We start from the raw sequence: 14,173 nt of genomic DNA on the forward strand, positions 1-14,173 counted from the left end.
TTGGGCACTATAATTTTCAATAATGATGATTAATAGCTTATGAGTCTAAGTGAATTGATACGGCTAACAAGTTTTGTGTGTTTGCATAAGATAAAAAAATTAGAATCTTAATGAGATCACTCTATTTTAATGATTTTTTTCAACTACTAAATTTTATTTGTTCTCTGATTCGTGGGCAATGCTTAACTTCTATTTGAACGATCAATTGATAAAGGTATAATATACAGGGTGTTACCGTTTTATTTAATTATTTTATATTCTTATAGTACAGACCCTTTTATAAACAAATCTTATCAACATTTAGTTTCATCATTTGTATTTATTTTTTTATACTTAATCTTTATGGTTCCTTTATATTTTCCATTCATGTAGATTTTTTGACTGCATATGGGTAATTATAAACTATTATGATTTCCATTTATGTTTTTGTTAATTATTAGAAGAACATGATATTTAGATCTGTTGTTGCATGAAGGGATATTCAAAATGCTCTCCAGGATTTTTTACAAGTATTGATCTTACCATTTATAAAAGCATGAGTACCAAGAAACATATATTAGCACATAGGCATTTAAACCACAAAGAAATTCATACGCGAAGTAGTTTTAGTTGTTTTATATATAGAGAGCAACGTAAAATTTACATGTAGAATAACTCTATAAAGTTAGTTTGTTCTATGAAAAATAAAAATAACAATTAACATAAACAGAAAAATCACTATAAGTGTGTCCAAAAATATTTTTATAAAGAATTATGGTTTTAGTAAAATTAATTATACGTTTAAATCTAGAATTTTAATAACAAAATTATAAGAAAGGCAATTTTTTGCAAAATTTTAGAAGAGGAAAAAAATTCAAAAATGTTATTTCTAAGTCCACAAAATAAAGAACATTGTTTATAAAATTTATGTAGTCTTATAAATTTCAAAAAATTATTTTGAAGCCAAAATGTAGGGTTTAATAAAATACACATCTTTAGATTTATTATTTAACCCCTATTTCAATAAATATTATTTTTTTCTATTAGAAAATCCTAAAAATGGTGTAAATCAATAGTTTTTTTCTTCAAATGATTAGAAAGTTACTAGGAATAATTATTCATTTTATTGAATTAAAAAATTTATGTATGATGCATAATTATAGGATTCGTTGATGATAAAACTACTAGGAGTACATTTCTCCAAACAATTGAGAGATATTATTCAAGTGATTAAATATCATCTTGTTACTTGTTATAATTTTTTAATAAAAGTGTATCAATTATATGTACTGCTAAAAAAATATTGAATCAATTAGATTGATAATAGTAGAATATCCATTGATTTAATTGCAAGTTCTTTGCAATCTCGGCCTCAAAATTCAATAACAGCAAATCAATCAAATGACCATCCATTCTAATTCACATGGATTTACTTAGCAGTTTCAATTAATTTCACTTTTAATTTGCATACTAACATTATTAACACTCAAACCTCTTCCAAATGCTTAATTTTAGAAGTCACTTTTTCTCATATTCTTTTTCACAAAAAAATTCAAAACCTAAACAAGCGATAGTACATGTTTTTAGATGGATTTTATTATTATTTACAATGTTATTAAAATACTCCAAACATTATTATTTCCTGTGAAGGCAAGAGTTTGAAACCAGCAAGTTTATACACAAAGACATCTGAAAAGTTTTAATATATTTTAAACTATTTGCCAACCTAATTATAGTAAATAAAAAACTCAAAAAAAATATCCACGTGCATCTCACCTAGTTGATAAGAAAAACGGAAAGGAAGAAAAGTTCACAAGTCTGGTAAGAGCTTTGCTATAGTGACCCAAAATTTGGGACCAATAGAGGGGACAAATGAGGTGTCCCCCTCCTATTGGATAATGAGTTGACCATTATTAATGATGATCAACTCATTATCAAATAGTAAGGGGACCGCTCACTTGTCCCCCCTATTAGTCTCATATTTTGGGTCCTTGATGAATTTTTCGTCTGGTAATCTATCTGATCGATATATTTGATTAGGGCCAACAAGGCTACAACAAAAACACAGATCCAATTTGGGCCGGTTGAGGTGAACTCAGACCCGACCCAAGCCCGTTTTCGTTATCGGATTGAATTCGCTATATACCCACTTTCTCTTTCTTGTCGCCAAAGAAAACTGTCGCCCCCCTTCCTCCTCCGCCGCCTCCTCCTCCTCCTCTTCTTCAATCGATGACGTCAGCGGAGGACGTAGAGCGGATCTAAAACCCTAACCCTAACCCTAGAAATCGTCCCCTTTTGTTTTCGATCTGGTTGTAGCTTCTTCTTGTTTCAGAGCTGAAGGAGATCGCGTCGCTGATCGAGACGGGAGCTTACGCGAAGGAGGTTCGGAGAATCGTCCGCGCCGTTCGTCGCACCGTCGGGATCCGCCGTCAGTTGACGGCGTCGGTGGTTTCGTCGTTCGTTTCTTTTGCCCTAGGCTCTGGATCTGAGGCTTATTCGAGGCTCTCGTCCTATCTTCACAAGGTATAGCAATTTTGTGGATTTGATTTGCCTCGGATTTGTATGGATTAGGGTTTAGAGCCAAAGAGGGATTTTTATGCTGTTATAGTTGATCATAATTAGTAACTTGATGGATGGAAGTCTCGAGATTGATTGCTAGTTGTTAAGGTGTGAGCTAAGATCAAACAGTCGGAGAGTAGTACGCTAAGGGGGCAGTGGCTCGAACATGGAAAGATAAGAAAATTTTGAGCTGGTATGGACAAATATTTTGCAGGAGTATGATTACTTGAGTAGCTGATTGTTACTGGTCCGACTAAAAGCTCTGAGTTTGCGTGCTGTCGAGTAATTGTTTGAGTTATCTGCCCTTAAAATACCCCAAAGTTTAATCCATGTTTAACTTTGATGCCACATCGCTTTCTTTTCCCCAAAAACTGCCCAGAAGTTAACTCATTTGTAACTTTGAAAACCTCAAAGTTTTCATTTGCCCAAAAAGTATCCCACAGTAACTCAAATTTTAACTTTTATCACCGGAAGTTTCTTCTTGCCCACAAAATACCTATAGTTCAAGTTCAACAAAATTCAACTTAGATTCCCCAAACTTTAACCAAAAATTAACTTTGATACCCCAAACTTTAACAAATAAATAAATAAATGTAGATAAAAAATTCAACTCCAGTCGTTTAGGTAATAAATTTTAATGAACTTTGGCGTATTTTTGGGCAATGAAAACTTTGGGCATTGAAATCAAGTTCTGTTGAATTTCTTGGTATTTTTTGGGCTCAAGAAACTCTGGGGGTGTCATGGTTAAAACTGATATAAAATTGGGCTATTTAAGTACAAATAACCCTAATTTTTTATGAAACATTTGGTTAGTGTCCCCATGTAGGCCAAAATTGCCCTATAGGACTTTTGTCCAATACCAGTTCGGCATTGATTGGTTTCATATGTGACGCAGCACAGAAGTAGTAGCCTCGGAATTCACCAAGGACAATCTTTGAATCCACAAAGAACTTTGAATCCACGAAGAAAATATTAAAAGAAAAATTTTATTGATGAAAAATTATTATTTTCTTTGGGGTTACATGTCTCTTCTTAAATAGAAAAACAAATAAGACTCCTAGTAAGACTAGAATTATAAAAAAATAGAAAGTATCAAATTCTATCCTAAAAAGGCTTCCTATAATAAAGGAAACAAATCATGAATCAAAATTGATTCAATTGAATTTGTTTCCTAATCTAATTTAACACTAAAATTGAATTTATTTCCTAATCTAAATAGACTCTAACTTTATTACTAAAAATAAACTAAAGACTGATTATTTTTAGATTTCAGCCAAAACTGGGTGTAACTGATGATATTTTAAAAATCTGACTATCTAGTTGACCCCGTCTCGTCGTGATAGGCGATTTACATATATAATATGTTAGAATCCGTCTTCTGGGTTGGAAGATATGATTATTTTTTACGGAGCTCAATAATACGCATAAATCTGTATTTAGCTCGTGATTATCTGCATCCCCTATGAAATTGTCAGTTAAGCGTCCTACTTTAGTCTCCTCATGTTGAAAGAAGCTCGACCTTGAGCTTATATTTACTTGAATAGTAAATTCATCGATAAATATCTTTCTTAACCTACAGCGATCAACATCCGTCTTATACTTAGCATTGATTTTCTCCATTTGTTCTTTTACGTTCTCGGATAGGACTTCTTCTGAATCAAATTCATATATTATTCTTTCCGACATCATGTGTATTTTATTGGCGGCATGTGGATGTGCAGATGACTTCAAAAACTCCACAAAATATGGTTCATGTTGCTTCTCGTATTCTAGTGCTTGAAGTATCATCAAATTCTTTTTAAAATTATCCACCAACTTTGCTTCTAGGGAAGAAAATCCTGCGTCATACTTCATACACAATTCTTTCATCTCCTTTGTCGCTAGTCCTTCACCAAGCAATTCACACATATCATCAATTGTCCCACTCTAATTTATCCTTCTCCTCCATCGGGACAACACCAATATGTGTAATATCACTCTCAAACCCTTTGAGAATATCATGCATATCATCCATCTTCACTATCATATCACCATAATGAATGTCATGCGTAACGATTAGGAGGAATTTCCGTAGGGGCATGTTCTTCTTTCTTAGTTACAACCAAGTCATAGACCTCTTTAGATTGCTTCAAATTTTCTGCTAAAGACTCGTTTGCCACCAAAGGTTTCTTCTCCTTAGTAGCTTTTATCTTAGATGACTTCTTTTCTGTAAGAGGCAGAAGTACAATTCGGCGTTCATCTTTCTTGAAGATATAAACATTGTCTCTACTTCTGTGGGTAGCTCCAATATCGAAGTACCATGGCCTACCTAAAATTATATGACAAGTATCCATCTCGACCACATCACACAACACATCATCAAAATACATGTGACCGATAGAAAAAGGTACACGACACACCTCATCGTTTTGCACATCATTGCCCTTGTGAATCCAGTCGATCTTGTAAAGAGGTGGATGTTTCTCTGTCTTCAAACCTAATTTATTCACCATACGTCGAGAGACAAGATTCTTTCTACTGTAATTGTCAATAATAACATCACAAATTTTCTGTATCACAGTGCACCTCGTGCGGAAGATATTGTGCTCTGGAGGTGATTCTTCTTTCTTTATTGCTTCTTTAGTGCTCTTCCCAACTCCAAGGCCTTGCTTAGGGTCATTGTCGCTGTTGAATTCATTATGTGGAGTCGAATCACGTCGCTGGCGACCATCAACGCAATTTCGAACTCCTCTCGTGTTCAAACGCTCCACTACCGACGCAAGTCGCTCTATAGCAGTCTTCATCTGATTAACACTGGTCTTCAGCACGTCGAACTCAGTTCGAGAAATAGGGGCTTCATCACCTGCCATCAGATCGGAGGAATAAGGCTCTGATACCAATTGACGCAGCGCGAAAGTAGTAGCCTCGGAATCCATCAAGAGCAATCTTCGAATCTACGAAGAAAATATTAAAAGAGAAATTTTATTGATGAAAAGTTACTATTTCCTTTGGGGTTACATGTCTCTTCTTAAATAGAAAAAAATAAGACTCCTAGTAAGACTAGAATTATAAAAAAATAGAAAGTATCAAATTCTATCCTGAAAAGACTTCCTATAATAAAGGAAACAAATCATGAATTAAAATTAAATTTGTTTCCTAATCTAATTTGACTCTAAAATTGAATTATTTCCTAATCTAAATAGACTCCAACTTTATTACTAAAAATAAACTAAAGGCCGATTATTTTTAGATTTCAGCCAAAACTGGGTGTAACTGTTGAGATTTTAAAAATCTGACAATTTAGTTGGCTCTGTCTCGTCAAGATTGACGATTTACATATATAATATGTTAGAATCCGCCTTTTTGAGTTGGAAGATATGATCATTTTTTTTCGGAGGCCAATAATACGTATAAATCTGTATTTAGCTCGTGATTATCTGCATCCCCCATGAAATTGTCAGTTAAGTGTCCTACATCAATATGTGAACATTGATTGTTTGTTTCAGTTTGCTTTTGGTGCCTGTCTTTATTCTTGCCAGCTGTGAGCCAGTTGATGCTTTGTTATTGACTTCAGTATGCTCTTGCAAGTTTCTAACTTCGTTTATTGTTGGGAGGCATGATGTCAAAGAATATCTATATCTTGGTCATGTTGATGTTTGATGTTGACATGAAACTGGGTTACACCTACGTACCTTATATCTGAATAGTTGCTACTGTGGTTATTGTCACAGGTTTATATTTCTCTGCCACATTGTGCTTATCACCTCATGCAAGGGTAGGCTACCATATTAGATATCATCTTGTGTGACTAAACTGGAAAAGGTTATAGAGGAAATCTCCGTAGAAAGTAAATCTGTGGCTACTAAGTGACTGTTGTCCTATTGTACTATGAATTTTGATGTTAAGAGCATTATTGGGAGAGTTCTTCAAATAATCTGATTGATTCATCATGCTCCTTTCATCTAAACTTGAAGCAGAATGATCCCCAAAGCTATATTCATGAGAGCTCTCTATCCGATGAGATGGGGGGAAAAGGAAAAAAAAAACCATTTAGCTGAACAAGCATCAAGAAGAGGATCTGAAGGCAAAGAAGATGGAAGTATGGCGGATTGAAACATGAACAATTCTACAATCATTTTAAATGGGTACAAATGGCAAAAAAGGTCTGAAACCCAGGATTAGCCAAAAAGAATAGTGGGAAATAATTTTATGTTTAAGTTGAACTCTTTATAATAACAGAAGGAAAAATTTTGCCGGAAGTTCTAGGTTTCTCATGTAAAATCCCGCCATGGTTTCATGTGCTTCTCTATGACATCATACTCACTTGCATGCTTTCTGATCAAGTCTTTCTGCTTATTTCACAGATTTAAGTTAAACTTAACATGTATGTCAGTTTTGCATGTCATATGAAATATTTGCTGATTTGTTGTGGCAATTTTGGATTCAGGAAGATGACCATGATATGGATGTGGATACAGCAACATCTGCAGTTCAAACTCCTAATAAGCATCCTGTTCCGGAGGTTGAGATCTATTGCTATCTTTTGGTGTTGATATTTCTGATTGACCAAAAGAGATATGATGAGGTAATTTCTTTTAGCTTATATCTTCTCTCAGATCTTTTTTTCTGACATGAAACTAATTTTTCATATTAGCGTTTGTTACCTTGCTCTTTTCCAGGCTAAAGCTTGCTCTTCTGCTAGCATTGCTCGCCTTAAGAACATAAATAGAAGAACTGTGGATATCTTGGCATCTCGGCTGTACTTCTATTATTCGTACAGCTATGAACTGACAAACAATCTTGCTGAAATTCGTGGGTGAGTTTCTACAACTCGGCCTTTCAAGAAAAGCATGAAATAGTGTTTCATAATCTTCGTTGAATTGCTTTAAGTGTGACTTGAACATTGTTTTCTCCAATATCAGGGATCTCCTTGCCTTGCACCGCATGGCCACCTTACGTCGTGATGAACTTGGTCAGGTATGTTATTTGTCTGGAAGAAGCTTCTATAACAACTTGTTATACATGATTGGTAGTTATTAACTGGTGATATTGCAGGAAACCCTTCTTAACTTGCTACTTCGTAATTATCTCCACTACAACTTGTATGATCAAGCAGAGAAGCTAAGGTCCAAGGCACCCCGTTTCGAGGCACACTCGAATCAACAGGTAATACTCTTCATATTCTCACTTGATTTATTTCCCAGTCCTTGTTATTTAATAATGGTGACACTAAGTGATGGCTCTTTTCTTGCACTAACCTTGGCTTTATATTTGACAGTTCTGTCGCTACCTATTTTATTTGGGAAAGATTCGGACCATCCAATTAGAGTATACTGATGCAAAGGAAAGCCTGCTACAAGCTGCCCGAAAGGCACCAGTTGCAGCTCAAGGCTTCAGAATCCAATGCAATAAATGGGCTATTATTGTTCGCCTTCTGCTTGGTGAAATCCCAGAACGGACCGTCTTCATGCAGAAAGGCATGAAGAAGGCACTGACACCTTATTTTGAGCTCACAAATGTAAGAATCTTTCAGCTGAAGTAGAAAATTGTTTTGTTAACAGTTGTACAATCTTGTCAGCTAATCTTTATATACAGCAACAATAACAACAAAAACCTTTATCCCAAAATTTTGGGGTTGGTTACATGAATTTAATTTTCCATTCAATTTAGTTCTATTAATGGTCATCTCCTCCAGTTAGTTAATTATTATCGTACTTTCAACCAAGTTTTACCTATTTTGTCTATCTTCTGTCAATTTTTGGCTCATTAACTATAATCTTATCATATCTGTTAACTAGTGCATGCCAGAAAAAAAATACTTCCTTCTAGAGACCCTGGTATAAGTTCTATCCATGTACGTACTGATCGCCAGATCACACTATGCTAGATCTAGCTGCATTCGACTGGAATTGGGGGAGATTTGACTTTACTCTTCATGATGCTGTGGTAACTTTCGTCAACTTGCACCGGTCTGATATGAATCAGCGGGAGTAATTAGTTAGATACATTGAATTTCTATTATAGGAATATTTGCCATTCATTTAAACCAGATATACCCGCATATTCATGCATTTATGCAGATATTATGCATTCGCATGCCTTTCATTTGTGTTGATAAAAAGCCACATATTGTACTATATTACACTAAACAAATATTTGTAATCGCCTCCTCTCTAAATGACCAAATCATTTCAATTGATTCTCTCCCCTTTAATCACCAATTAATGAACTCGCTTCTTATCCAATTTGTGTCCACTTTAGCCGGTCTTAACAATTGTCCAATTGCGACTCTGCAGGCTGTGAGAATTGGGGATCTAGAGCTATTCAAATCTGTTGCAGATAAATTTTCATCCACGTTCAGTTCTGACAGAACTCAAAATCTCATCGTAAGACTCCGCCACAATGTGATCAGAACCGGTCTCAGAAACATCAGCATTTCATACTCTCGCATCTCACTTTCTGACATAGCCAAAAAGTTGAGATTGGATTCACCAAATCCCGTAGCGGATGCTGAGAGCATCGTAGCCAAAGCAATCCGAGATGGAGCAATCGATGCGACTATTGACCATGCAAACGGTTGGATGATATCCAAGGAGACTGGGGATGTGTATTCTACCAATGAGCCCCAGTTCGCTTTTAATACGAGGATTGTGTTTTGTTTGAACATGCACAATGAGGCGGTGAAGGCGCTTAGGTTTCCTCCGAACTCGCATAAGGAGAAGGAGAGCGATGAGAAGAGGAGGGAGAGGCAGCAGCAGGAGCAGGAGATTGCGAAGCATATGGCCGAAGAGGATGACGATGACTTTTGAGGATGAGAGATTTGGCTAGTTTTCCTATGTTTTATTGTTTCATGTGTTATTAACTTTGAAGGAAGATGCTGGTTTTTGTTTATGGTGTGTTTCAAGTTAAAAGAAGATACTGAAGAAGGCAGGGCTGTAGTTTGACCGCGCTCTTTTGCACTGGCATGATGATTTCCTGTACTTTTGTCTTTACTTTTATTTTATTTAACCTGCTGCCCTTGTGCTTGAATGCTATTGAGCTGGAGTGTTATCAGTGCTTGTAGTTGGGACGGTCAGATGCAATTGCAGCATGACGAAACTCCTTCAGCTACTGCAGCTGCTTTTACAAATACAGCGATATTTTATAAAGCAAAGTCCGTATCTAGGCTGAATGCCATTATTGTGTAGTAGAGGCTTAAATGCTCTCGTTTCCCTAACTTTGCACTTGTATACCCTCTTTCCTTTTTACGCTTACATAACCTTGAAAGTAGTAAAATTCACTTATATACCTTCACTTGTTTTTAGTAAAATTCACTTATATACCTTCACTCGTGTACCCTCTCTTGTTTACACTTACATAATCTTGAAAGTAGTAAAATTCACTCGTATACCTTCACTTGTTCTTAGTATAACTTGTATACCGTAAAGTTTTTAACGCTTACACTTAAATATCATAATTTTTTTTTAAAATCAGCACTTAAATACCCTAAATATTTAAAACTTGCACTTAAATACCGTCAAGTTTGCATATTTGAGGGTATTTTAGGTGCAAGTTTTAAAAAAAAATTTAGGGCATATAGGTGCTACTTGAAACAAGTGAGGGTATAAAAGTACAAGTTTTATAATTTTTAGGGTATGTAAATGCTGCCAAAAATAAGTGAGGATATGTAAGTGCAAATTTGGGAAAACTATGAGGTATTTAAGTGTAGTTAAGCCAATTAGTAATAATCAATGTTGAAGTTTGTAGTCAGGAGACTTACTTTTCCACCAAGGATTCTCCAACAGTTAGCTTAGCATCTCAATGTCGGTGGGAGGGTCGTTTTTTTTCTTCTTTTTTCTTTTTTTCTTGGGGCATAGTCTTGTTATATTACCAACATAAAGCCATAAAATCACACCCGAAACAAATAAACAACATAAATATTCTTTCTTTACTTTTTGGCAAAAACCCATCTCAAATGTTTGCTCTTATTGATAGAAAGACAATACAAGTAGTGTACATTATTATTCCAATACTAAAAATCTCGCATGAATCCCTGACACAGTGTCAGAAATGTGTCAGATTTCACCCCAAAACGCCTTTTTTTGGGGCGATTTGGAGTGAAACCTGCCACAGATGGGACACTGTGGCAGGCTTTCCCCTACTTTCACCCTAAAAAAAAGGAACCAAAAAGCCCCTTAGCATCTCAATGTGGGTGGGAGGGTTGGTTTTTTTTCTTCTTTTTTCTTGGGGCATAGTCTTGTTATATTACCAACATAAAGCCATAAAATCACACCCGAAACAAATAAACAACATAAATGTTCTTTCTTCACTTTTTGGCAAAAACCCATCTCAAATGTTTGCTCTTATTGATAGAAAGACAATACAAGTAGTGTACATTATTATTCCAATACTAAAAATCTCGCATCTTGCGGAGCGCCTCAATATTTAATGAGCAAACTCGTCATGGAACAGCAACCAATGTAACTGTTGTCATGGGTGCAGCTCAGCTACTCAATTCCCATCGACACCCGCTGGATTCTGTATAAAACCTTTGATATCAAAAGCATCAGCTGTAGCCTTTGAGATGACGCCCTGAAATCAAAAAACCAACAAACTAAATGTGTTAATGGCTTCAAACGTATTTGCTGAAAATACGAGACAAAAAACGAGTACTAAGAACAATAAATACCTTCTCTGTGATGATACCACTGATCAAATTAGCGGGTGTTACATCAAATGCAGGGTTCCAGACATCGATACCCGAGGCAGCTACTTGCTTCCCTAACCCTCCCTCAGAATTCAATATTTCTTTTGCCGATCTTTCTTCTATAACGATTTGATTTCCGGACGGAAGTGAAAGATCTATTGATGTTATCGGTGCTGCTACATAAAATGGTATATTGTGGTGAAATGCACAGAGAGCAAGGCTGTATGTTCCAATTTTGTTTGCAGTATCACCTAGACAATAGTTTCAAAGAAAATGAGAAGTCAATAATTAAAAATTGAGGGGGTAAACAATAAATTTTCCGAATGTACCATTTGCAGCAATGCGATCAGCACCGACAATGACTGCATTGACTCGTCCAGCTTTCATCAATGCAGCTGCTGCAGAATCCGCTATCAGAGTTGCAGGAATTTTTTCATGAACTAGTTCGAAAGCTGTTAGTCTGGAACCCTAAAATCATTTGAACGAGTTTATTCAATGATAAAGGAATAATTGATAGTGTTCCCAAAACAAAAAGGGAAAAAGTAATAATAGATAGGTATAGACATAAGCAAGTGAACACGTGAAAAGAGTAATAATTATCAGTTGATGTCAGTATCAAGCACATAAATATGTGAAATTACCAGAAAAACAAATGAAAAGGAAAACATAGTACCTGGTTAAATGGTCGTGTCTCAGTGCAATAAGCCCTTTTTAGGATACCTTCGGAATGGACTGCACGAATCACTCCAAGGGCAGTTCCATATCCAGCAGTGGCCAAACTGTTGACATAAGTTCATCAGTGAAGAACTTATCACTAATTCATAATTTGGTGAAGACCGATAAAAAAGTGAGAAAGTTAACCTGCCAGTGTTGCAATGTGTTAAAATAGATAGGCTCTTTGAATCTTTTTGTAGGGTTCTAAGAATGCTTGCTCCATGAGACCCAATTGCTTTGTTGGTGGTGACATCGTCAACAAGCATGTCTTCAGCAGCATCAATATAACTCTGAAACACAAACACAAAAGACGGATTAGTACACAATTATATGAGCTGATGGAGAAATATACATAGGAATTAAAAGATAATGTAGGTATTTCTTCAAAAAACTTATCCCTCAAAAGATCCATAGTAGTTATGTCCAGTCAAGTCCAGTCCAGACTAAGATGTAACTACTATTTCAATATGAAAATGATACTTGACATCAACAGTGTCAAGAATATCATATGTGAAAGTTTCAAACAAAGTACATCCACATATATTTGAGCACATTGCTGTCAAGGTGGGACCAAAGTTCTATGTGAATTAGGTAATTCTACATTCAATTTTTCATATGAGCTATGAGTTTCGTTTTTAAGCTGAATGGAGGAAACAGGTTTCTTGTAAACCAACGTGGATTAAGGCTTGTAGGTGTTGCAAAATTTGGTTCAGATCTTTTAAATTATCAAACGAGCGAGAATTTTTGAGTGATTCCCAGCCAAGCACAAGCTTACCCAAGCCAATTCAGATCAATGAGGTTATTTCTTGTTTTGACTTCTTTTCTGGAGAAGTACGCTTTATTTCAAGCTCATGCTTGGCAGTGGCCAGTGAGTACCTGTGCTCAGCGGTGGCCATTGAGCTGATATTGTCTTAGTGGTGCATGTGCATATTATTAGTTAGTTTGTACGCCAACAAAACCTTTATTTCAAAATTTCGTGATCGGTAAAATATACTAGTTTGTGTTCAACACAAATAATTCATATGCATAAAATTAACCAGAAAATCTTTATCTCTAAATTAAATATATAGTACCAGTTATATCGGAAAGATAATCCCAGAGAGAGATTGCCATGGTTTATATACAAGAAAGCAAATATGATACAATTACATAGTTTTACAGCTACAAAAGCTTATTTAGTTTCTGGTTTCAAAGTGGAACTACAAAAGCTTCCATAGTTTCTGGAATATATTAACTTCTCCAATAGTACCTTACACCTTCTCCTAATTAAGAGTTTCCTATAAGACTATAGAAATTATCAGAGCTAGACTTTTGTTAATATGGACCAACTATGTTTCCCTTTCCCCTTTTCTGTTTTTTTAAAATACTTTTGTCCAATTAAGTCCAAAACTTAATACAGACTCTCTGTTGTCTAATTATAATGTCATTATCTACACATCTTCTAGTGCCTGTGATTGCATGTGGAAGAACATGGGTGTGTGCACATACAAGCTTGTGTGTAGGTGTGAGTGCGTGCCAGGTGTTACATCCGTGTATAGAAGCTCATTTACACAGAATATACCTAACTGGAAGCGTTCATAGAATGTCGCTGCATCAGCTAATACTGAATATTCGACACCAAAATTTTCACCAAAAAGCAGCTGGTCCCTAGAATAAAAAACTAGTTCTTGATACCATAAAACACACCTGGAAGATAATTTTTGCATCAATAGATGCCTCAGCAGTCTTTGACACCAGATTTTGAAGCTTTGTTGCAGCATCAGAAAGATTAACAGCAGTAGGTCGGCTACGAAACATGGAGCATAACCAGGTGATTAGAAGGAGTTGTGCTAAAAGGTATGTATATAAGACTGAATCGTAACAATTATGCTGATAAATTCTCAAACTCAACACGCCAACTTCTTTTTATATACCTGGAGACAAGGTATTGCAGTTTCTTGACAAGGAAAGAAGCTGCATCCCCAGATGTCCCACTAAAGTCAAGGTTAGACACTTCTACAGCTAGTGACAGTGCTGCTGCTATTGCGATTGCAGGTGCACCGCGGACCACCATATCTCTTATTGCGTTCCTGAAAAATGCATATAGTTCAGAATATAAAGAAAATGAATAAAAACAAAACATCTGAATGATAAATTGTTACCAATATCATGTATATTACAAAAGATAAAAGGTAAAACCTAGAAGCACATACTCTAGAAGTTGCAAAAAACTGATTCCTAGGTTGAACTCCAAGCAATAATTAATGCTACTTGAAG

At 35.6% G+C, this 14,173-nt stretch overlaps 2 protein-coding genes across 2 annotated transcripts in view; one reads left to right on the forward strand and one right to left on the reverse strand.

The window, feature by feature from the left end:
- On the forward strand, positions 2,297-9,551 carry LOC109823930 (probable 26S proteasome non-ATPase regulatory subunit 3). Its single transcript, XM_020390392.1, has 7 exons — positions 2,297-2,502; positions 6,965-7,102; positions 7,197-7,333; positions 7,440-7,494; positions 7,573-7,683; positions 7,796-8,035; positions 8,814-9,551. The coding sequence occupies exons 2-7, from the start codon at positions 6,980-6,982 to the stop codon at positions 9,324-9,326; spliced, it is 1,179 nt and encodes a 392-aa protein (XP_020245981.1). The 5' UTR covers positions 2,297-2,502; positions 6,965-6,979; the 3' UTR covers positions 9,327-9,551.
- The window catches only part of LOC109823952 (methylthioribose-1-phosphate isomerase), a 7,391-nt gene continuing 4,061 nt past the window's right edge, over positions 10,844-14,173 (reverse strand). The window contains exons 3-9 of the mRNA XM_020390418.1: positions 13,831-13,986; positions 13,604-13,703; positions 12,065-12,207; positions 11,877-11,982; positions 11,533-11,671; positions 11,186-11,454; positions 10,844-11,088 (exon numbers count right to left, since the gene is read on the reverse strand). Of these exons, the coding sequence (XP_020246007.1) occupies positions 11,008-11,088; positions 11,186-11,454; positions 11,533-11,671; positions 11,877-11,982; positions 12,065-12,207; positions 13,604-13,703; positions 13,831-13,986 (994 nt within the window). The 3' untranslated portion in view covers positions 10,844-11,007. The remainder of the gene's footprint in view (positions 11,089-11,185; positions 11,455-11,532; positions 11,672-11,876; positions 11,983-12,064; positions 12,208-13,603; positions 13,704-13,830; positions 13,987-14,173) is intronic.

Source organism: Asparagus officinalis, chromosome 9 (genome assembly GCF_001876935.1).
Source record: "Asparagus officinalis chromosome 9, Aspof.V1, whole genome shotgun sequence".
In the NCBI taxonomy this organism is placed as follows: Eukaryota; Viridiplantae; Streptophyta; class Magnoliopsida; order Asparagales; family Asparagaceae; genus Asparagus; species Asparagus officinalis.

Excerpts from the sequence above, each read along its gene's own strand:
- LOC109823930 (XM_020390392.1), top strand. The coding sequence starts at position 6,980 with ATGGATGTGGATACAGCAACATCTGCAGTTCAAACTCCTAATAAGCAT. Across the intron at positions 7,495-7,572 it reads GTCGTGATGAACTTGGTCAG|GAAACCCTTCTTAACTTGCT; the intron begins GTATGTTATTTG and ends GTGATATTGCAG. Across the intron at positions 7,684-7,795 it reads AGGCACACTCGAATCAACAG|TTCTGTCGCTACCTATTTTA; the intron begins GTAATACTCTTC and ends TATATTTGACAG.